We start from the raw sequence: 26436 nt of genomic DNA, 5'->3' as shown, positions 1-26436 counted from the left end.
TCAAACCCAAAGAGATATGCTTTATAAAAGTTAAGACTCTGCCACGCCGTCCTAAAACGGCTCATTCAAACACACCCCACATGTCTACATCACGGTGTGGGAAGATTTGCATAACACCGCCCAAACGTATACGCAATGAAAAAAGGCGTAACTTTTATTCTCGCTGTAGTATTGTTGCTGCCGTCGCCATGTCATGGAGACGCTGTGTGTTTCGTTGTGAAAGCGAAAGTACTTTGTAGAGGAGTACACAACTAGAAATCAGTGGTTAAGTTATATTTACAACACTGTTCCAGAACAGTACAACGCAAATATTCGAGTGTGTGCAGCGCATTTTACGGAGGACTGTTTCCTGAACCTGGGAGAGAGTAGCCTACAATATGGGGCAGCCTATAAAGTGGGGCAATTCCAACAACACAAGGACAGTCTGGTGCTTCTGACTCGCAGCCTGTAAGTACGTTTCGATATTTAAAGAATTTGCTACTGACTCGCACACCTCGCTTCTCACAATGATGAAATTTTTGTAAAAATTTACGCGTTTCAGAAAGGCGGAGCATAGAGGAGCAACAATAATATACAGTATGTGGAAAATAATGTGTTTTTTGAACCTCGAACCGCGTAGACACATTGCATTACACCAAATACACAAAATAATGTTCTTTTTAGCAACATCATATGACCCCTTTAAATTATTTAATTCAAAAGAATCAAAAGATATTACAAGCAGGCTTTGGCCTACTGATCAGGAGTGAATAAAATTTATAGCAATTCATGACTTCAGCCAATAAAATCTTCTAATATCAGCCAATTTTATTTCGTACTTTTAATTCATGATGTCCCATTGGTAATTTCAGGAGTTAAAAGCAGGTATAAAATCTCCCAGTGGAGAAGAAGCCAAGTATGGTGATCCCAATACCACGGACCTGCGGCGTAAAATTGGTCTGATCTGGTTCCTTGATGCCCTAGATTAAACCCATGTCTTTGTTTGAGGCAGTCCTTCTTCTTCTAAGACTCTGGGAACATGATATCTGTAGTTTCTTTGCTCTTTTTTTGCAGGAAGACTACACCTGTTCAGTCTGAGCAGAAAGACAGGTTTCAGGGTAAACTCAAAGTTTTCTGTCTACGTTTTTTTTGCCATTGTGTCATGCCACTGATTAAACACTTAAAGTTACCCAGACTTCAGTTGAGGAATGTAAGAAATGCGAAACCAAAACCAGTGCAAACCAAAGGTCAAGCAAAGGTAAAGTGACTTTGCCTTTGAATAGATGTGGCGATGAAAGAGTTGATCGGTGAATAGCTGGTGAGTTGGGGGAGGAGATGCACTGAAGGAGGAAACTGACCACTGCATGTCATTCATAGTAGATAGGGAATGAAACTGCTTTTAATTTGAGGATTTCTAAGAGATTTAGAGTTAGGGATAATTTACCCAAATTATGCAAATTACATTATGCCAATTTAAACGAACTGAAAATAAAAAAAGAAGAAAATAAAAAAATGAAACTAAAATTCTTTGTTACTACATTTTTTATGTATTGTAATTAAGAATCACTGAAATTATGAATCAACTTGACAACATTTATATACACACATACACACACACACACACAGATTAAGAACAATATATCATTTTTATTCTTCAGCATTTTAACTATATATTTATATAGTCAAAATACTAAAGAATAAAAACAATTTTTTTCATTAAAAATTGTATATTGTATATTTTAAAAACATACATTATATGTATTCAGCATTTTTCAGCATATAGTCAAAATACTGAACGAACTCACATACAGACACTAAATAATAAAATCAATGCTGATAAAAATTGCATTTATTTATTTATTAATTGATGTACACTGTAAAAACAGGGCACAATGTACTGTATTAATATGAAGAAATTTTCCATATTATATTTTTTACAGGAATTTACTAAGTTTTAGGGTTAACGGAAATGTCCATAAATTACAGGATAATGTCCTAGAAGAAAATTACCAGTATATTTTTATGTTTTGTTTTGTTTCATTTAATTTTATTTTTGGGTGTGTATCCAGCTGTATGCAAATAAAAAAGGTCCTGTATCATAAACAAGCCTGGTTTTAACGCACATAAGCATTGACATGATACTGACTGTGAGCTATCCCTTTAAGATCAGTGAGGACACACATGCTCTTGCATTTTGTGCACTTTCCCAGACTTTGCATTCAAAACGTTCAATCAGGTCTGCTTCTCATCCCAAATAGCTCCGAGTTCTCTTTGAGAAGAGTGAAAGTTTCTGAGAAAAAGAATCCCACAATAGCAGCACGCTGCCCAGCATCTTGTGGTTTTATCATACGGCTCTCCCTCAGGGGGGGTCGTTCCCTAATTTCCTCATGAGGCAGGAAGTGAGGGCGCATTTGATCAGCTCTTCTTAGGACTAACAGCTCCTGACAGAACAGGCCGAGCGTTCACGATCCACACACCACACATGCTGAACTCCGCAGATTCAACATGGAACGGCATTCACTACATATTAAAACGTGCATAATCTGACATATATAATATTCAGCTGGAAATAGTGAGCAAACCATAAGAGAGCAGAAACTTGATGGTGGACTCCTGCACCAGTAAGAAACCAAGTAGCAATAACCCAGACCAACCTGGCAACCACAAAGCATCATGAACACCATTCAAGTCTGTGTAATAATTATAGATGGGAACAACCATTCTACTTAAAAACCCATTAAACTGATCTGCATGAGTTATTCTGGTATTTTTATGGGCAGGTTTGTGTTACACAACGTCCCTGTCATGGAAACATTGACTGATTCTTCTCACGTGCCTGGACCAAAGCATTTGCATTTAGTCATTTAGCAGACGCTTTTATCCAAAGCGACTTACAAATGAGGACAACAGAAGCAATCAAAACCAACAAAAGAGCAATGATATGCAAGTGCTATGAGAAGTCTCACTTAGCCTAATGCAGTTAGATTTTTTATATAATAAATAAAAAGAAAACAAGTAAATAGAATAGAAAAAGAATAGAGAAAGCTAGTGTTAGAGGCCTTTTTTTTTTTTTTTTTAAAGAAAACGAGCAATTAGAAAACGACTAGAGAGTGCAAGTGTTAGAGAGCTTTTTTTTAAGCAGATAGGGAAAGTACTAAAATAAAACAAGGATGGTCTTCCTTCACTTCATGAGGGTTTTGTGGGCAACGAGCCACAGCTGTCAGCATGTTGCCATCCCAGCCTGAGCCAAACCGAGACCTGATCAAAGTGGTCTAACGACCCAAGAATGCAATTAGCTCTCACGCTAATCTGAAATTAAGCAAATATCTTATCCACCGATTGGAAATTTTAACATGGCTCTTCTTGGCTTGGATTTGGAGTCAGTGGCAATGCTGCAACGTACATGGACAATGACAAAAGTACAAATGAAAAACTTTAACTTTTTTTGCAAAAATGTTATGATTCTGAGTTTCCCTCACATACTGTTTTTTTTTTTTTTTCACAAAATAATATTTTGTGTGTGTGTGTATGTATCAGTTTTAATGCACTTTTAAGTTGTCAAATATCAATCATTTTACGTGCAATCTGCAAAGGAGTGGAAAAGGTGGATTAGGCATAAAATAACAGGAATAATGTCTTTGTGGCAGTTTTCTGGCAATTAATTGGTTTTACGAGACTTCACTTCACTTTCTGAAAGACTATGGCTTTCTTCACATCTTCACAAAATGCATCATATTTCACGAGAAAGTGTGACAGGCAAAACAGGCAATATCTTTGGAATCAGCACCCCAAAATTAGTAAGAAACAAGGGTTTCATTCAGCAAATATGATGCAGGTTGGTGTTATTCATATCTAAGATGTACGAGACTCAGAAACCAGTGTTCAATCCAAATAGACTTGCTAACAAAGTAACAGTGCATGAAGCTTTGAATTACAGTTATATATGCACTTAAGGGACTTTGTTGTAAGAAAAAATGTGACACGAAATATATATGTAATATATATATATATATATATATATACACAGGAAAAAAACTAAAACATGGCAATATGATGCAAGTAAAATTTTTATGTTTAATTCAATGTGTTTTTTTACAATTTCTCTGTAATTGTTTGTGAAACTTACTATTAATTTGAGTAAAATTTGAGTTTTTTCAGGGTAGTTCTGATAAAAGCGTGATAGTTTTGATCCAGTCTGTAGAAGAACTTTATGTGAGCAGGTTAGGTTTTATCTTGTCATTCGTGGTGTGAGGTTTAGCGGTGCGGTCTGGAAACATTACATCCTTCAGTCTTTAATTTGAGAGGGGAAATACATCAGATTCAAAGCCATAAGATGCTTCATCTGTTGCCAGAAATAAGAGCAAAATTAAACACATATGCAGCTTAGAGAGAGAGGAAAGAAGCTGCACTTTCTTCCTTTCATTGATGTTCCCTACTCATTATTGACTATGTTTTGTCAATGTTTGTTTTCTCAGGAAGTAATCTGCTTTTTCCACAATTTCTTCCTTTGCCCAGATCTTTCTTTGACCCGTGACTCACTATCTAAACACCACAGGACAAATCTTAATTGATTTTGCATTAGTTTCCTCCGGGGTGCTGATAGACACTACAGCGTCAGGTCAAGACACAGAGGGGCTCATCTGAGAAACACATGCTCCTCCTGACAGTCACAGCTCATCCCATTGGGAAAACATGGAAATTTCCATTTGATCTCCTATCAAAACCTGTTCAAGTGAAACAAACCCAGACCACATCAGAACTGATGTCAATGAGACCTGGTGACTGCTCTTACAAAAAGACTGTGGTACAGAGATGCTACCAGACAACTCAATGTTTATATAATATTTATACTTATATTGTACTTGGAGTACAATAATTAATCACTACAACAATAAAACATAGAACACTAAGAATATTAAGAAAATAATAATAAAAACAATAGTTAAAAAACATGAATTAGTAAAAATTCAGTTCAAGTTTATTTGTATAGCGCTTTTCACAATGAAAATCCTTGCAAAGCAGCTTTACAGAAAATTAGAATTATAAATTATGAATTATAATATTATAATAATTTTAAACTAATAAATGATATATAAAATTCAAATGTAAATGAAACATTATGCACACACACACACACACACACACACACACACACACACACACACACACACACACACACACACTCATTCATTATATACATTCATTAAATATTATTTATTTATTAGAAAGAAATTCTATATTAAAATTAATGAACCAATAACAGAATGATATATTATATGATAATAACAATAATAATTTTAAAATGTTTTAAATAAAAATATAATAATATATAGTATAAGAAATTCTATATTAAAATTAAAGAACCAACAATATAATTATTTTTATATTATTAAATATAATAATAACAATAATAATAACAATTACACTTTTGAAATAAACCAGTAAAACTATAATAAATATAAATATATATATATATATATATATATATATATATATATATATATATATATATATATATATATATATATATATATATATATATATATATATATATATATATATATATATATATATATATATATATATACACACACACACACACACACACACACATAATGAATATATATATATATATATATATATATATATAAAAGAAATTCTATATTAAAATGAAAGAACAAATAATAGAATAACTTAATAGAAATGTATTAATATTTACGTAACATTATATAACATAATTCCACTGTCCACAATTATACATGGATTTGTTTGAGTTATCGCAGGAGGAAGTTCATTGTCTTTTGCATGCTGACACAGTGACGGAAAAGTAACCCGTATAAATCTATCACACCTTCTGTCCATTCAGAAGCAGTTCAGCTGAAAAGCAATTTTCTCTCTTACTGGGTCAAACCCACTGGATCCTGGCAGAGACACGCGGCCTGCTGCAGTTTAACCCCAGTGTTCTTAATCCAGGGTCCCACTCAATACCCACGACCCCCACGGGCCGTAACGTCTGCGCACCCCTCCTCCCCATCCGTCCCCCTTTCTCTCTGCATTCACTACTGCCTGCGCCCCTTCTCTCTTCTCCCTCCAGCATCTCTAGCAATCGCAGACACACACTCTACATAATTACAGGGCACTTGTTTGGGTGGGTCATTTATATGGGGATATTCGTTTAACAACACAATGCCCCTCCCCCTTCAATAAATTCCAGAGCACGACCCCTCCTTCAGCTGCACCGGGGCAAACGGCTGTATTTACACTGCCAAGCACCTCTCCGGGAACGAGTAAAGCACCCAAACAGCCTTCAAAGTTGTTCAAAGAGGAAACTCTTGGTGAATTGCCCAGGAAATCAGCCTTTTGCAGGCCGTGTCTCGGCACCTTTTGGCGAAACAACAACAGGAACTATCGTGGGCTATTGAGTGGATGATGTCTGTGGCCCCCAGAGTCTAAACAAGTGATTGTAAAACACAGGACTGCGTTTAAAGCACCCTACAGTCTCTCTTAACAATAGCAATAAACCTTTAGACAGCTTTCAGCAACCCAAGCATTAAAAATCCAGCTGCATCTGAATCTGCAAAATGAAATAAAGATTTTTCAGCAGGTGCCTCTTATATAAAATTATACAATTCAACCAAATTAAAAATCGTTCAATAATTTTTCAGCCTCATGTCATTCTAAACTGAATAATTTTAAGTTTTTATTTTGTTTTTGGTAATTTTTAAATAACCTTTTATTTTAAAAGAAATATTACTATTTCTTATTTAGTTAAGTATTTTTATTTTGTAAAAAACAAAAAAAAACAATCATAAAATAATACTAACATTATTATTATTATTTATTAAATAATAATAATAATAATAATTATTGTATAACAACAACAATAATAATGACAGTATATATAATAATTACACACATATACATATATGTGTGTATATATATATATATACACACATATATATATACACACATATATATATACACACACATATATATATATATATATATATATATATATATATATATATACACACACACACACACACACATATATATATATACATATATATATATATATATATATATATATATATATATATATATACACACACATATATATATATATATATATATATATATATATATACACACACACACACACATATATTTACAATTGTTTGGCCTTTATTATTATTATTATTATTATTATTATTATTATTATTATTATTATTGTTGTTGTTGTATAATTCATAATAGTTAATATTATATAACAACAACAACAACAACATTATTATTATTATTATTATTATTATAGTTAATATTATATAACAACAACAACAACAACAACAACATTATTATTATTATCATATAGTCATATTTATATTCAATCACAAAAATTTGAGGGAGAAAAACAAACAAACACACTTTTGGCTTGTGTAGTCCAAAAAAAAAAGAAAAGCACAGCAAACCTGAAGATTTTTTTAAATGCATAATTCATCATTTTTTTTTTTTAGATAAATTGCAACTTGATCCCCCACACACAAATCGTGCAGTGCTATTTGACATTAATATAATGAATTTATAAACATTGCTGTGAGCTCCAAAGACAAAGCACATAAAATCCAAACCCATAAAAGTCTAACAGCCGCATCACTTCCTCTGTCTCCTCTGGCAGAGTCTCTCCTGCAGGACTAATGGAAAACTGATTTATACCTGCAGTGACGCTCACCTCTGTAGTTGGGATGCACTCGTGGGGTGTAGCCGCCGAATTTGATGAGGATGGGGACGTTGTATCCCAGCCGGACCCACTCCACCACATGTAAGGGAAACAGATTCGGAGTGGTGGCCCCTTCTGATGGAGGTGTCAGACTGCAGCCCAGCTCAGCAAAACCCCCGACTCTTCCCCGGACCACCGGCTCAGCGCTCAGAGAAAGACCTGAGCAACACAAGCACATGTCAGCTGGACTATTATTTCCCTGCTAGTCCAGTTAAAGATGGTTAGGACAGGTCTATGCTTATATATGTTGATTAGCAGGAGTTTTGTGCTGATCCAGATTGATTTATTCTGGTTTAGAGCTGATTCAGATGAATTTAAGCAAGTGTGCCCCGGTCTAGACTTATGTTGGTTAGCAGGGGTTTTGAGCTGGCCCAGAATTTTATTCTGGTTTAAAGGTGGTCTATATGTTATTTCTGCTGGTTAGTGCTGGTCTAGACTGATTTAGGCTGGTTAGTAGTGGTTTTGTGCTGCTCCAGACTGATGCTAGTTTCGACTAGAGCAAGTTCAGATGCATATATGTGGTTTAGTGCTGGTCTAGGTTAGCTGTGGTTTCGAACTTGTCCCAACTGATTTATGTTGGTTTAGAGCTAGTTCACATGCTTGTTAGTGCTGGTCTTGATTATGGTCCAGATGAATTTATTCTGGCTTAGAGGTTGTTCAGATGGCATTTCTGCTGGTTTAGGTTAATTTATACTGGTTAATGGCAGTTTTGTACTGTTCCAGACTGATTTATGTTGGTCTAGAACCAGTTCAGATGGATATGCGCAGGTTAGTGCTGGTCTAGACTGTTTTATGGTAATTAGCAGTGGTTTCAAGCTGGTCCAGGTTGATTTTATGTGGTCCAGATGCATTTCTGCTGGTTAGTGGTGGTTTTGAACTGGTCCAGATTGATTTATTCTAATTTAGAGTTGGTCTATATGGATTTGTGCTGGTTAGTGGTGGTTAGCGGCTAATACACAGAGCCGTAGTTCACTGACAAGCTACACAATATCGCATTCATAATCGAGCGTAGCTTGTCAGTGATCTACGGCTCTGTGTATTAAATGCCGCTCCATTTGAAAGCAGGTGATGGAGATTTACTGCTAATCACGGAATCGGCTTTACTGACGAGATGCGCATGATCATCGCGTTCGATATATCGCACAGCCCTAGTCTAGACTTATTAATGCTGATTTTGAGCTTGTTCAGATTGATTTGATTTATTTATTTTGGTTTAGAGTTTATTCAGATGGATTTATGCTGGTTGTTTATGGTTTTGATCTAGTTCAGATGGATTTTTGTTAGTGCTGGTCAGTAGTATGAGCTGGTCAGGATAGTGAAAAAGCACAGGCGTGTTGAGCTTGTCAGCAAAGCTGGTGAAGTGTGTTATAAAGGCCATTATTTTGGTCTTTTCAGCAGGGAGAGAAGTGGCTACAGTCATATGACAAGGCACTTATTTTGAAAAGTAATGCAATTCAGAAACACAAATTAAGGTAAATTAATTTAGCTCTTAAAATAGTCAGCAGAAGAACAATACATCACGAGGAACAAATAACAAACACACTGCACTTGTCATCTCACATGTGTTTTCCGTTTGCACTCACAGTACAGATCAAATCCACAGGGTGTAAAACACCAATATTTGTCATTGGAGGAAAGTACTTCCTGTACACTGTGTACTTAATGATAAAACCAGCAGTTCTGACGTCCTGGAGAAAGCATGAGAGGCATGATAGGATGCAGACAGGAACAAGAGCCAGAAAAGAATATGAGATGGAAAATGAGAGCGTGACTGAGAAAAACAAGACACAAAAGAGAAAAGCGGGAGGGTGATGTCACAAAAACACACACTAAATGGGGCGAATGCAAATCCAGATTAAGGGGGGCAGGGTGCCGAGGAGATGACATGCATGTAAATTAACATACAGCATGTTAATATGATGGACGCCTCAGTCTGTGACACTTTCTCCCAGCAGTCCTCAAAAGGACAGACAAAAGAACCCTCATTAGGGTAAATCTCACAAAAAAAAAAAAAAAAACAAGTTGATATTACATCGCAAAATAAAATAAAATAAAATAAAATACAATTAATATAAAAATGTATAAAGATAATAGTATTATATATATATATATATATATATATATAAAATAATTATAAATATAAAACATAATTGTATTATTATACTATTCATAATATACTATAAAAATAATAAGAATAATAAAAAAAAAATGTCTTGATAAGAAAAGGAATGCCAAAATTTGTTTTTGTTTTCTAAACTTTAATACAGTAATAAATTATCGTGTACTGTGGATTAAACTTAAGTACAACAAATACTACCATAATGTTACTTAATGCAAATTGCAGTAATTTTATTTTTTTTTAGATTTAGAATTTATAAATAAAATAAAATGAAATAAAATAAAAGGTCCTAAAACATACTTCATTTCTTCAGGGACATTTACTTTTAGTGAGATTCCTCCATTTACACACTAAGCTGAGAGATGTCTGCAGACTCTCAAATTCACAAGTTGCAAACCCATTGGGACAGTGTTGCAACCCTTGAACCAAAGCAGCCCCATGGATCTCGTCTCGTCTGCGATTAGGGGTAATCTCTCAAAAACGACACTCGCTGACAGAACCACAACCTCACCACCCTCCCTCTGCCCCGAGACCCCCTGAGGCGCACACATGGCCAGCTACCCCTAAGACTCCCACCCCCCGTGCCTTGAAAGAAGGGAAATCTAAATCCCAGACCGATCTAAATCCGGATTTGCAGATTTCATTTTTTTACAGGGAGGATTTGATCCCCTTTCCCCCCAAATGTTTGGGGTCTTTGCTCCTAAATACCAGCTCCAACATCACAAACGCTCTCTGGCTTGTCCCGGGATAGGTTGTGTGCCATAAGGAACATAGAGGGCCGTCTGTTCGTTAATGAAAAGGAATTAACCTCCCTACACCAAACGTGTTCTGTGAGTAAACAGGCTGAACTAAACCCCTGGTGTGCTGTGATATTATGGTCATGTCTACAAACACCAGCAGAGGAATCATGGAGAGAGAAAAAACAGACACAAAAGGACGGATAACAGACGGTGTGAATGATAGAGTGAGAATGGAGAAAGCTTGGGAAAAAAAAGAGCCAAAAAAAGCATTTATTTACAGTGGAGCAGAATTTGCAATGTCCAAAATGTACTCTTGCCAGATAAAACTGGCTTTAACAAGTAGACAAACTGTTGGCCAGTCACTTTTCAGGAAAAGCAACATGATTCATGGTTTAATAATGATATCCTGACCCTTAAACAAGTTATTCTTTTATTTTCATATAAGAAGTGGCAACACTTATGTGCCAAAAAGTCGTTGGCTCTCAGTGGGGTTTTTTTTTGTTTGTTTTTTTCAAAACATGTTTTGTAAGGAAATATTGCAAAATATAGCTTGTTTATGGCTGCAAATAAAAATTACAATTCACCTCAGGGTTTTTATTGTTGACTAAAACTTAAATAAAATTAAAAATATCAAATTGATATTATGCTGAAATAAAATAAAAAATAATGAATATATGAAAATGAAATGAACTTAAATGAAATTTAGAAATGTTGCCATGGCAGCTAAGTGAAATAAAATAAGATTAGGCCGAAATACTAAAATTAAATTAAAGGTAAATAGAAATATTTGTTAACAATTAATAATAAAACAACAAAAGCACATAAAAAAAGCAAAAAATAAATAAATAAAATGAAAACTGAAAATATAAAAAAGCTTATTCAACATTTGAATAAATACTATAATAGTATATAAATAATAATATAATAACACTGGTTCACTTGCCAATAATTTAACTGTAAAATTGAGTAAAAACGCTACGGGAAAAAAACTGTTAATAGGTTAACAGTAAGTTCCCGTACTATATACAGGGAAAAACTGTAAAAGATCTAACCAGACATTTCATGTAATTTTACAGTAAAATGCTGTTAATTGTTCAGTTTTTAGAAGTAAAAGAGAATAATAAAAATAAATGTATAATTTACAGTCAAAAACTGTAAACTGATATTCCCAGAATTCCCTGCATTGAACACTCTACATTTGAAAGTATTTTGTTTAAATAATCATGTTTTTTAAATAGTTTTTGTTATCGGTTATGTACATTTGGGCTTCATGTTACATCTTCTGCTGTTTAATGAAAGTTTATTGCATTATTTAAGTATCATGTGTTACCATGATGGTGTTATGTGTTTGCATGAATGACTCTGTGCACCTTCTATATATTAGTATATACTTCTGCTTGTGGTGAAGCTACTTGTGATGATCTTTGATTCTTCATGTGGCTTTCTCTTTTACCACCTGCATTATTATGGTGGTTGTCAGTATGTTGAAGGTACAAAACAGATTTTATTAGTGTGTGTTGTTGAATTTACTGGTTTACATTCAGATTTTCTTGTTTGTAAATTACAGTTTTATACTGTACAATTTACAGTTTTTTGCAGTAAATGTGTTTAGTTTTTCTGTATTTTTTACAAAATTATTCTGGCAACCACAGCTGCCAAAATTATTTTGTAAAAACTACAGATTTTTTTTTACAGTGTGTATCAGTGGCCCGAAAAAGTATTTGGACATTTGTGCTATACTTAAAAAAGTTTCAATGTCATTGGATTACATAACAAAATATTAAAGCAAGTGTAATTGATCATAAATAAATATAGCACAAACCCACATTATATGCAAAACATTTGACAAAAAGATCACCAAAACTCCAAAGTTAGTGAAGAGACATGCAGATACAGACACCTGCTCTAATGCAATGACATTCACACATTTAAGTGAACAAAGGGTCAAAAATACTTTGTGGTGTCACTGTGATGTTAGCAGGAGAAGGCAGAAGTACTTACGCAGTAAAGAGAGGGCGGCCGTGATGGTGACATTCAGAAGCCAGAGTTTCTTCTGTACCATGGTAAACACTCACATACCATCACACATACCCCTCCTGAAACACAATCACACACAAGTCAGTTCTGAGGACTCTCTGCCTGAGACAAGACAACATGAGGAATATTTCCTGGTTCACAGTGTTACGTACTTTACTGACTTATTCCATTACACACATCTCACATTATCATTTAATACTTTAAAGAAAATCTCATTTTAAAGAACATGTCCAGGTCATATTTCACCACAATCACGCAAAAGAATGATTCGCTCACAAATCAGATAACAGCAGCCTGCATCATATTCAAATACATCCATGTTTCAAATTTGTGATGTTGGTTCCAGTAAATGTTCTCACAAAATATAATGCATTTCGTGGCACTTTTGCTTTCGACAGACATTTGTAAGGTGAAAAAAAAACTGAACAAAGGCATGCTTCATGTCTTCCTCTGAGTCAGGTTACAACTACTTGTTCAATTCTCAGCTGATTTTTACATGTATGAATGATTCTGGAGACATTATTTTAAGCCTAATTCTAATTAGTGCTGTCAAACGATTAATCACATTCAAAATAAAAGTTTTGTTTACATAATATGTGTGTGTATACTGTGCATATTTATTATGTATATATAAATACACACACATATGCATGCATATATTTAAGAAAATATATTGTTTATATATTAATTATATTTATATATAATATAAATTATATGAATATAAATATATACATGTAAATATTTTCAAAATATATATTGTATGTGTGTGTATTCATACATGCATAAATATACACAGTACACACACATATATTATGTAAACAAATTTTTTTTACTTTGGATGCGATTAATCACGATTAATCATTTGACAGCACTAATTCTAATTTCCACATTTTCCACTCTTCTGCAGAAACATTTGACTGCTTTTGTTGTTTTGGTAAGTGCAATGAAACTGATTTATATTCAATGTTCATCCTTATTTTGCGGGGGAAAAAAATCGGTATGGACAGTTTTTATTAATATTTTGCATCATCAAATTAGGTAATAACCTGCCTTTTTGGAAATTGGCACTTTTTTTTCTTCAATATGTAGGGCTGTGTAATCTCTAGCAGTGTTATTTTAGTATTACTAAGATATTTTAAATTAGTTTTCATTTTCAGGTATTCTGTTCTGAATTGTTTTTATTTTTAATGTAAAAAGTTAATGTTTTTTAAATTTTGTTGTGTTTTTTTGTCATTTTTATTAGTGTTTTAAAATATGTTTATACAGTTTCAGTTTGTTATTTTAGACTATCAAGTTAAACAAATGAAAATGAGAAATGTTGCAAATAGTTTAAATTATATATAATTATATATTATATCTAAATTACATATATAATTATATTAAATATTTTATTTCAATTCGTGTTTATTTTAGTTAAAGAATATAAATGCATTTTTTTTTTTATTGTTTCATTTTAGTTTTAGTTAACCCTGATCTCAACGTCTCATCTTTGATTGACCTGCTCCTTCTCTATTTAAAATATGAGTGCTGTTTGCCCATGCAAAAAATAAAATGCACATTAATGCAATACTTAGTGGTAATAAATAATACTTCAAAATCATGATTGTTTTTTAATGCATGAGCAATAGTAATAGAAAATCATGCTTTTTTTAACTACTAAATACCGCAATTCAGAATGTTTCATCTGAAAACAACAGACAACTATCATGAAATCTACTTGTTATCTTAAACATCACCCGACAGTGACCCAGAAAGAGAACACACCCCGCGGTTTACAATAATCAACTCTCCGGCCGTTCAGTATTTCTCTCCAGTATTGTGGAGGAGTTTCTCTGCAAAGTGCCTGGAAATGAAAGCAGAGGTTGTTTAATACAGCGTTGGCAAACATCCACTCATATGATTGAGCACCTGAGAGCAGCAAAATCCCCCAACCCGTCTCCCACGTCGACCATTCAAAGCCACTAATACCAGCTTATTACTTTAAGTTAATTAAAGCCCAAGTTGGAGGGGGAGGCTATTTTAAGAAGCCATGCGCAAAGACGAAAAGCATGCAAATGCATTTCATTTGGTTTTGTCTGCACACATTGAATGCAACAAAAAATTTGGAGGTACATAATGGTAAAGGTAACAGATTTGGCAGTTACATTCACTCTGGCTCGTCAAACTAGTCAAATGTCACGAGGGGAATATAAATCTCTCATCTCCATTCTTTCCAGCCCAAATCACAAGACAAATTTCCACAACGCAGTGGAAAGTTATTGGCTGAACAGTCTCAGAACAACCACAGGTATGAAATAAACCACACACTTTTACTGTTTCCACATCAATATCCTCCTTTTAGAATTTTCAGTGAGAAAATGCCTTTGGTGTCTAGAAAAAATGTCCTTTTCAAAAGGGGAAGTGTATATTTTGTTACTAATAAAATATTCTTTCCTATCCGATTTTGACAAGTAGCACAAATGGTGCAGAATGAGTTATAGCACTTTGGATTATTATAGGATTGTTCAAATCAATAAGCGCAACTATGAGCAACAGCAGATGTGATGCTTTACTTATCAAACAGCACTTGGTGTTGGAAATACTGCATAAGTGAAGTCATACTGTAAATAAACTTTTGGAAAGTGAAAAGTTTAGTTTATACAGGATACAGCTTTGCAGAAGTCGTACGAACACGCACTCTTAAAAACAAAGGATTTTTATTGGCATCCTTTAACAACCTTTACATTCAACAAAAGGTTCTTTGGATTATTAAAATAAAAATGGTTATTTGAAGAACTACACTCTTCAAAATAAAGGTGCTTTATCGATGTTTCCACAAAGAACTTTTAACATTTATAGAATTTTTCCAGGTTCTTTATGGTGGAATTCAATTTTTAAAATGTTCTTCACACTAAGAATGAATGGTTCTATTAAGAACTTTCTTTGGGGAACCAAAAATGGTTCTTCTATGACAATCGCTGCAAAAACCCCTCTTTGTAACCTTCATTTTTAAGAGATCCAAAAGTGACACTCCCGTGGCTACAGTCATGTCAACCAAGGTTATAATGCCTCAGTTCTGGAGTCAGTGCTTTATTTGCCTGTATAAAAGGCTCAAACAGGTTTTGGGCCGCATGAACTGATCTTGAAACCGGCCTTGAGAAGTGCCAGATGAGGGAAGAGCATTGTGTGCCTCTGCGTGGAGTCTCTTACCAGTCAAGCTGTTGAACAAGGCCTCCTTGTGAAAGTGTCTTTCAGAGAGAGGAGTGCAAGCAGTGAAAGATAGACAGAGAGCAAAGCCTGCACGTCGGAAAGAGACTTTCTGCCCTACAAGACTCCAGGTGTGTCCTAATCCGGCCAAAAGTATTAAACTTTGCAACAAAAGTCAAGAATTTGTACTCTGTGGTGAGATTGAGACCATATTTTAAGGATCAAGGGGGAAGAAACGTCTTAATTTAAGAATAAATCGTTTAAAAGTCCATATTGGTTGACCTCTAAGGTGAATATTTGTGGAACCAGAACTGTTTTCAACATTGATAATAATCAGAAATGTTTCCTGAGCAGCAAATCAGCATATTAGATGATTTCTGAAGGATCATGTGACACTGAAGACTGGAGGAATGATACTTTGCATCACAGGAATAAATTACATTTTAAAATCTATTCAAATGGAAAACAGTTATTTTAACTTGTAATAATATTTCAAAACATTACTGTTTTTACTGTATTTCTTTGATCAACGTGCAATCAAAAATGATTCCAACCCCAAACTTTGTGAATTTTCATCAGCCATCTTTTGTAAAATTATAAATGTCCATACTGTCACTTTTGATGAATTGAATGCATCCTCAACATCCATCCTTTTGAACAGCAGTATTTGGAAATAATCACATAACTGCAAATGATAAAGCAACCTGATACACTCTGATCTAAGTGACACGCACAACCCCCATGACCCTCTCTCAAAATCAACCTTTACAACATCTTCAAGAGAGGAAGCCCCCGAAACAGATGCTTAAGATGGTGAAGAACGGCTCCAGACAAGTTGTTCTGCAAACTGTCTGATCTTTGATCTTGGCCTTGACTGGCAGGGGCGCTTAATAAAACGTCTTCCATCCAAAGCCAAAACAACCACATGGCCACTTGCTGTGAAACCATCCAAACCTGTACCATCTGTTATTGACCTGAGTGTATCCACTTGGACGGCTTTAGCAGATAACAGACAGTCTCAATCTTGTTGGCACACCTCTGGAGTTTCAGGCTGATCTGCTTTGATAGTTCACAGCCTCAATTGGCTTTGAACTGAATTAAGCGATATGCCAGTGACACAGTTACTAAAGACCATCTTCATCAATATAAATATACCACTGATGTTTCGTTTCACATGCTGGTAATTGCTCTCTGATCAACTTCTCTGATCAGATCAAGTCTGCCACGTCTTCAATTCAATTACCAATAACACTGGAGATGAAAGTACTCCAGCTAAAGCTGTTTGCTGGGCCACTTGCCATTTTGATCGCATTAAGAGCAATGTGTTCGAGTTGTTCTCACCATAAGGTACTCGTGTCAGGTGTATATTTCTGCAGGTGATGCCTTGAACACGCTTTAGAGTATTAAAAGGTGAACCGGTCATCAGAAAGCAGAAGTTTGAATCTACTTGATCTGGGATCAAATGTCAAATGAGGTGGTTTACTCTTCCGGTGAGGATAACACCTGTTGCATTAAATGCATTAAGAAACACACATGCAACTCCTGCTAAAGCTTTGAACAGAGCAAATAGAAATATGTGATTATATCAACCACTGTCGTAAAGCCCCTCTTGACTGCAAAAATGTTCAAAGATTGATAAAAGTTTAATCACTGCATGTACAAACTAATACCCACTGCAACCAGTGATCTTTATTTCCTTTGTCTAGTTTTATGATGACAATGACATTTATGGCCAATTAAGTGAAATAAAGCTAAAACTTACTGAAATACGTATTAAATGAAAAATGTAAACTACATGAACATTTTGAAATGTTTTTCCTGCCAACTAACTGCAATAAGTTAAAAAATTAGTTTAAAGCACTAAAATTACTAACTGAAATAAAAATAAATGTAAAATATTTAGAATTTTTACAAAAAAAAAAAAACTAATAAAAATGACAAAAGCACATATTACTAACACAATTACTAAAAATTTAAATAAACTTAAAATGAACTTAAAATACAAATTAAAGCCAATTCTAAATATATAAAATATATTAATTTAAAAACTATAACAAACTTCATTGCACAAACAGTAATACTAAAATAACACTGAATAAACTTTTCACAATTTATTTTGACAAAAATATATATATATAAAAAAAAAAAAATGCAATTCCAACTAGCAAACGCAGTTCACTCATAGCTGCATATTGAAAACTTTTTCTGAGATAACGTACTAAAAAAAATAGTGTAATCCTGGAAGTGTAATTGCACATTAAAATTCGTTTAGTTTTATTCACGTTTTCCTTCTACTGTCTTTCTTTTAATATCTAAATCAGATGAAAATTTTAACACACTATTATTAGACTTAATTATAACATTTATTTATTTTTCAAATTTATTACTATTTATTTAATTATTATTATTTTTTTTGTAATTCATGTTATTGTTTTCATCCAGTTCAGATTCATCCAGATTTATACAAATACTGCATGTAAGGCCAGAATATATACAGTGGCTGAAATGAACAGTGATAGATGGAATACTAAATGGAAAGAGAGAGAGAGAGGAAAAAATATAAAATAAAACAAATAAAAAAATAATGAAAGTCAAAATTATTGTGTCACATGGAAAGACAGCGTCACGAATAAGACCAAAAATCTTCCCAAACCGGAATGTGCACAGGGACCCCTGCTTTGCTCTTATTATGTAGTTTATAAAGCAAACGTTCGTACAAAGCTTTTATTTTAATTTTTAATTGTTTATTTAATTTTTATATTTTTTCCTCTTTATTATGATGTCAGTGCTATGAAAACGGTTTTATTTATAAAAAAAGGTTCTATAAAATAAATAAATAAATGAATATCTTCTGAACGCTTCTGCATAGGCATCTTGCAAATTGTAAACATCACTGAGGCCCATGTGAGAGCAGCTCATTTGAGCTCTAGAAACAGGTAAATCACTGTACACCTGCTCTTTGCCGGAGTGAATAGCGTGGACAGCGAGCTGTATTATGCTGCAGCTAATCCTGGATGATCCAGGCTGCCATAGGGCTCCAGCACGGGCCAAGCAGAATGACCCGGGTCAGAGGAAGAACAGTAAGCCAGCAATCTTCCTGTGGCAGTATGATGGCATTTCTAGGGGTGGATGAATGTTAATGGTGAAAATATTGTGCCAATAAACTAAGAAAAAGAATCTGTGCCATTGCATTTAACAATTAAGTAGGTTTCATTTCATACAATCAACAATAAATTAAACTAGTGATAGATTGCTGTGTTTTTCAATAGATGAAGCCAGAGAGCAAAATGGCCAATATTGCACGTCCCTAATATAATTTAATGACAGTAAAGGAGACATACATGAAAAACTGACAATAAATCAACACTTACTGCATTAGTAGTGGACAATATAACAGCCAAAATACATCGCATATAGATTTACATTGAAAGAGGGACTTCTTTTGACTCAGGCCAGCAAATAACCACATAACAACCAGGCGAAAAACCTAGCAACCACTTAGCAACACACACAAAAACACTTTAGCAACCCCCAAACAAAGCTCAGGCAACACTTCAATGAGTAACAGTGCAATTTTACTATTATTTATTATAAATACTATTGTAGGATTTCTTAAAGTTTAGTTTTTCAATTTTGTTGGTTTTGACATTTTTATTAGTTTTTGTATTTAATAATTTATTTTAATTTCAGTTTTAGCAATTTTAGATCTTCAACAGTTTATTTCAACATTGCAACATTTCTAATTTATTAAAGTTTTCATTAAAGTTTATCTAATATTTATATTTTCTTTAATTTCAGCTTTATTTCAACTAGTTTTTATATAGTTTTAGATTTAGTTAACAATAACCATTTATTTAATTTTTTTTTTAATTTATTAAAATTTATTTTAGGTTTTTTTAACCAATTTTTTAAAAATTTTTATTTCAGATTTATTTAAATGAATAATAACTAAAACTTTTTTTTAACTATAACAACGTTTATCTAAACCAAACATATTTTCTTCAGGATACAACATTTACCCAAAAATCACTCTAAAAATAAATTAAAAACTAGATTTCGCAATGCTGCTGATAATTTCAAACTGGTATAAATTGGAGTTTCCCTTGAATTCTGTTACTTCCCTCAGGCCATAATATCAAGCTCCACTGAGATTCCTGCTTTCATAAAGCTTTGCACAGTGAAATATCATTCTGTACCTGGATGAACACCAACGTCTAGTCTAGGTAATCAGTTAATAAGAGCTCATTAGATCATTTTCCCATTTGCACCACCTTTCTCGCATTAGCAGCCCTCAGGGAAGGTTTATCCTGATCTGTACCTGCCGCTGAGATACTCATATACCACTTATTATCACGCTAATGATGGCTAACAGAAACCAGAGCGAACAGTAATGATGATGTTGACATGTGCAGACCAGCCAGTGGCAGTGAAGCACAACATCTGGGATCACAGGAAATCTTAAGTAGCATCTTGGCAAGAACCTGGCATGAAATAAGTCAGGAAATATAACTTGATGATACGATATGTCTATTAATAAACACCCGTGGGAGCCCTGCTGCCAAACACAGCTCAAGTGGCTTTGATCATGTAGATGCTAAAATGCAATGAAACTACCACCACCACCACCACCACCCAGGTAGATCTGTGAGGTAAAACCTTCAAACCTGGTCTTGTGACTTTTCCATGCATGAACAAGACATGATTTGTATTACCCTGAGCCCACACACAATAGCTCCATTTACAGATTGCAGAAACACTAACATAATCTCCTTCAAATTCATTCTTTTGCTTTTAGCTCCAAAAGCCTGCTCTGATAATGTCTGAGCTAAAAGAAAACTAGTTAATGAAGGTCAATTATAGTGAAGACATGATATAAAGCATGCATCATGCAAGTTTCTAAAACACACTGTTGATGAAAATATGAAAGAAATATGGAAGATTGTTTCCGCCACCGAAAACAAAATAAATAGTTAACTGTGACTTTTTATCTCACAATTCTGACTTTTCCTGGCAAGTGTTTTTTCTTCATTCAGACTTTTTTTTTCTCAGAATTGTTAAGATATAAACTTCAAATTGCAAGTTATAAAATCCAGTTCTGAAATAAAAAAGTCAGCTTGCAATTTTGACATTTTCTTACAATTGAGAGTTGATATCTCGCAATTCTGAGGAAAAAAAAAGTCTGAATGAGTCAGTTGCAAAAAAAAAAAAAAAGACAATTGTGAGATAAAAAGTTGCAATTGCAAGAAAAAAAAGTCTGAATTGTGAGATATAAACTTATAAACCTTAAAAGACTGAACCACTGTGAGCTAAGAGAGGTTTTTATTCAAAGGTACATGATTTTGTTGAAGCCATAAGCCCGCACTTTGAGTTTTTGTTTTTTAATAATTGCGTTTAATAGCAAGAATCCCGGTGAAAAACCATGAGAATAATTGTGCCAAAAGAACACTTTAATGCCCACCTGCATCCATGAAGCACGCCAAATGAGGTAATCCAATAATGCAATCTCCCTAAGATTATTAATATGATTGAATCCATCATTAAGGCATTAAGTTAAAGTCTGAGTCCTCTATTCATAATATTGCTTTCTCTATTGAAAAAGCCATCTTGTCTGAATCAGAAGAGAAATATGCACAGATCAACATTATTATGGACTTGCTGGAAGCAATGGCTTGAGGTTAAAATGTCTACTGAACGATGGATTTGTTTCTCACAAACACGCAGCTTTTCACTTCTCAAGTTGTTAACTGGAGGACTGGACTGGTGTGGATTATTGTGATGTTTTAAATCAGACTCTCATTCTGACGGCACCCATTCACTGCAGAGGATCCATCGGTGAGCAAGTGATGTAATGCTAAATTTCTCCAAATCTGATAAACAAACATATCTACATCTCGGATGGCCTTGAGTGAGGAAATTTTCAGCAAATTTTCATTTTTGGGTAAACTGTTCCTTTAAAAGGTCTTTTTAAAATCCCTTTGGGAAAGATACTTCCGGAACAAAGCCACTGAAAAGTGGGCGGACAATGTTGCACCCTGTTGTGACACTTGCTTTAGCAAACACCTTTAGTTATTATCTCAGAAGAAGCAGGGGCGTGCAACAGACAGAAAGACAACAATAAAATGCTTAAAGGTATCAAGATAACCATGATGGCATTTGTTATCCTTGCGACCTTTGATCTTACAGCAGCTGTGTGTATGTGTATCATCACAACACCGTCTAATGTGGGTCAATAATATCTGCTTCAACAGTGTTCAAGAGCACGAGAACATGAGCAGAAGGTGAGTCAGTAAAGCTCATTGACGTTTGACCCTCACCGCTCACTCTAGTCCAGGTTAAGCCATTCATTTGGACATTGTTAGGCATGACCCAGTGACCAAAGTATACCACAAACTAATCCAAGCACGACTGGTTAAACTGCTTTAGTTAGCTTCCGCAAGTATATGTTTGGCAAACAGTAACTGTGAAGATATTTATAATCACACAGCTCAGCACCCCTTCTCTCTTTGAAATATAGCTCTCTTATCTTTTGACATATATATGGATACATATCAGGTGCTGGAAACTACAGCAAAACATGATACGATTGCACATCAAGCCATTCAAATCTATCTAATGCATGAACTAGACTAGAAGGCCACACAGCTGAAATACATATAGGTGTTAAATAATATATAATATATAATATAATAGATTTATAATAAATCCTAATTGATATAACAAAATGTCATTGAACATCACAATATGATACAAGTAATGAACAAGTAGGGTTAAAATAAAAAAGCATGAAAAAAAAAAACTTTACATTTTTAACTTTAATTAAAAAAAAAGATTTGTGTTTTTCAAATGTTTACTGTTGACCTCCACTCAATAAGAAAGTTCAAGAGAGTTAAATAAATAAATAAATAATATTATATTAATATAAATCATATAATATTAATTATATGTAAATATATTCACAATCATGTGAAACCAAGAATTTAATAAATAAAAATAATTAAATATTTTTATATATTAAATATATATTTATATTAATAATACATTTATTACATTTAGTATATAGTGTAAATATTTTTAAATGTTCACAATCATGTTAAACCAAGAGTTTAATATGTAAAATAAATAAATATAAGTAAAACAAATAAATATATTTTATATATAAATATGTACATATATATAGATCATTTTAAAATATTAATTATATGATATATTATATGTATATTTATATTAAATATAAATATAGAATATAGTGTAAATGTTTTTAGATGTTAACTATTTGAAACCAATGTGAGTTTATAAATAAATAAATAAATGTCACTTTTTATATTTGAATTACCTATTACTAATCATTTCTCTTAATTTTACTTCTATAAATATTTACACAATATTCTAGGATATGTATGGAAAGCCACTTGAATACCAAAAGTGCCCCTTTAAAAATAATAGTATTACCAATAATAGCCTATCATTAAACAAACAAACAAAAAAAAAGTATTCATCTAATGCATGTGATTTATTTATTTATTTTTACACGTTTAAAGCGAACTCTCTTGCAGTTTAATGAAGTGCTCTGAATGAGGCGTCCGTATTAGACAGGACTGATATCCAGCATGTTCAGCTCTGGTCAGAGAGACTGTGTGCTGGTCATTGTTCTCATGAGAAACACTGGACCTCACGTGCTCCCCAGAAAACACACTTTTAAACAGAAATAAAGCCATGGAGAACAAAACCTGCAGCTGAGCAGCATCGTAAGATGTTGCATGCAAGACACAGACATCATAATTCAAACAGAAGCCTCAAACATATGAATGGCAGCTCTGATATATGAATTATGTATGTTGACAATAACATCTGCTGGCGCAAACGATTGCAATATGTCTACTTATGCATGCATGTATATGTTTGTGTCTTTTACCTTTTTGAGGCACTTGACTGATGATTAAAAGAAGGTGTCACTCCATCGATGCTTTAAGCTTTTTGCTCCGCTTGAAAGTTGCAAGAGATATTCCCCAAAAACACTTAAAATATTCTTAAAAGTACTTCAGAAATCGCTTGAAAAGGTTTAATAACAGAACCAGAGTGTCGTCAGTGTCGCTGTGAATCTAGCGGCTCTTTAAAACTTCACGTACTTTGATGGTCAGGGAAGCAGGTTTGGTTCCATGCGTTTGTTCTCACGTTAAACCTGTCGTCTGCGTTAAACCGTGAGCTTGTTCGGCGTCCATTCAGATTCTCCTCCGGACTGAAGGGAATATCGTCATGTGTGTGTGAAGTTTCCCGCGGTCTCCACAGTCTCTCAGTTTCAGTCCAGTGAAGTTTGTGCGGTTACTCACATGATTGTTTCTCGTTACAAACACGGACAGAAACACGCTGAAACATTGAAGCGCTGCTGCTGCTCAAACACACCTCTCTCTCTCTCTCTCTCTCTCTCTCTCTCTCTCTTCATTGCAAGAGGAAAAAAATAGTTTTTTTTTTTTTACAAATGAATTATTATTAAAAAGAATTATAGTGTTTTGTAACATTGTAATGAATTTGTTTTCATTATAATACATATATTTTGTATAATATGTACATATATATATATATATATATAATTTTGACAATTAAATAGTTTTAGAATGTTTATGTATTATATATATTTATTATAATAAAACATTTGTAATTATTATATACATTTTAGATAGATAGATATATAGATAGATAGATGTAAAGATAAGTTATACACACACAAAATATAACTTATCTGCAGTTTTTATGTACAGAGTATAAAATGAATCAAATAATCCACCAAAAGGAATGTTATACATACTGTATATACACACTATCTATCTATCTATCTATCTATCTATCTATCTATCTATCTATCTATAGATCTATCTATCTATCTATCTATAATAATTCAAAATGTTTCATTATAATAACAATAAAAAAGTATATATATATATATATATATATATATATATATATATATATATGTATATATGGGTAGTTGACGTATCAATGTGCCCTATGGTGTGACGGAAAAAGTAAAAAAAAAGTAACCTCTATCATTGAAGATAAACCTCTCTCATGCCATTTGTAACTCATGTTATTTGTATGTTAATTTCTACATTTTTGCTATGTCACACCATAGGACACAGTGTATATATATATATATATATATATATATATATATATATATATATATATATATAGCCACACGAGGGCGCAAGTTGACCATCAAAAACAACTCCAGTAAACGTACACTGAACAAAATTATAAACGCAACACTTTTGTTTTTGCCCCCATTTTTCATGAGCTGAACTCAAAGATCTAAGACTTTTTCTATGTACACAAAAGGCCTATTTCTCTCAAATATTGTTCACAAATCTGTCTAAATCTGTGTTAGTGAGCACTTCTCCTTTGCCGAGATACTCCATCCACCTCACAGGTGTGGCATATCAAGATGCTGATTAGACAGCATGATTATTGCACAGGTGTGCCTTAGGCTGGCCACAATAAAAGGCCACTCTAAAATGTGCAGTTTTATCACACAGCAAAATGCCACAGATGTCGCAAGTTTTGAGGGAGCGTGCAATTGGCATGCTGACTGCAGGAATGTCCACCAGAGCTGTTGCCCGTGAAATTAATGTTCATTTCTCTGCCATAAGCCGTCTCCAAAGGCGTTTCGGAGAATTTGGCAGTACATCCAACCGGCCACACAACCGCAGACCACGTGTAGCCACACCAGCCCAGGACCTCCACATCCAGCATCTTCACCTCCAAGATCGTCTGAGACCAGCCACCCGGACAGCTGCTGCAACCATCAGTTTGCATAATCAAAGAATTTCTGCACAAACTGTCAGAAACCGTCTCAGGGAAGCTCATCTGCATGCTCGTCGTCCTCATCGGGGTCTCGACCTGACTGCAGTTCGTCGTCATTCGATGGCGTCTGGCACTTTGGAGAGGTGTTCTCTTCAAGGATGAATCCTGGTTTTCACTGTACAGGGCAGATGGCAGACAGCGTGTATGGCATCGTGTGGGTGAGCGGTTTGCTGATGTCAACGTTGTGGATCGAGTGGCCCATGGTGGCGTTGGGGTTATGGTATGGGCAGGCGTATGTTATGGACAACGAACACAGGTGCATTTTATTGATGGCATTTTGAATGCACAGAAATACCGTGACAAGATCCTGAGGCCCATTGTTGTGCCATTCATCCACGACCATCACCTCATGTCGCAGCATGATAATACACAGCCCCATGATGCAAGGATCTGTACACAATTCCTGGAAGCTGAAAACATCCCAGTTCTTGCATGGCCAGCATACTCACCGGACATGTCACCCATTGAGCATGTTTGGGATGCTCTGGATCGGCGTATACGACAGCGTGCTCCAGTTCCTGCCAATATCCAGCAACTTCGCACAGCCATTGAAGAAGAGTGGAGCAACATTCCACAGGCCACAATCAACAACCTGATCAACTCTATGCGAAGGAGATGTGTTGCACTGCGCGAGACAAATGGTGGTCACACCAGATACTGACTGGTTTTCGGACCCCCCCCCCATTACAGTAAAACTGCACATTTTAGAGTGGCCTTTTATTGTGGCCAGCCTAAGGCAC

General features: G+C 34.2%; 1 protein-coding gene across 2 annotated transcripts in view; it reads right to left on the bottom strand.

The window, feature by feature from the left end:
* The window catches only part of igsf9b (immunoglobulin superfamily, member 9b), a 44038-nt gene extending 19806 nt beyond the window's left edge, over positions 1-24232 (bottom strand). For both annotated transcript variants that reach the window (XM_058784090.1, XM_058784091.1), the window contains exons 1-3: positions 23751-24232; positions 12617-12711; positions 7709-7915 (exon numbers count right to left, since the gene is read on the bottom strand). In XM_058784090.1, the coding sequence (XP_058640073.1) occupies positions 7709-7915; positions 12617-12677 (268 nt within the window). In that variant the 5' untranslated portion in view covers positions 12678-12711; positions 23751-24232. The remainder of the gene's footprint in view (positions 1-7708; positions 7916-12616; positions 12712-23750) is intronic.
* Between the last annotated feature and the right edge of the window lie 2204 nt (positions 24233-26436).

The sequence above is a fragment of the Onychostoma macrolepis genome, chromosome 08, assembly GCF_012432095.1.
Source record: "Onychostoma macrolepis isolate SWU-2019 chromosome 08, ASM1243209v1, whole genome shotgun sequence".
Classification (NCBI taxonomy): Eukaryota; Metazoa; Chordata; class Actinopteri; order Cypriniformes; family Cyprinidae; genus Onychostoma; species Onychostoma macrolepis.
The sequence above is the reverse complement of the archived record's forward strand: the minus strand, read 5'-3'. Positions and strand labels throughout refer to the sequence as shown.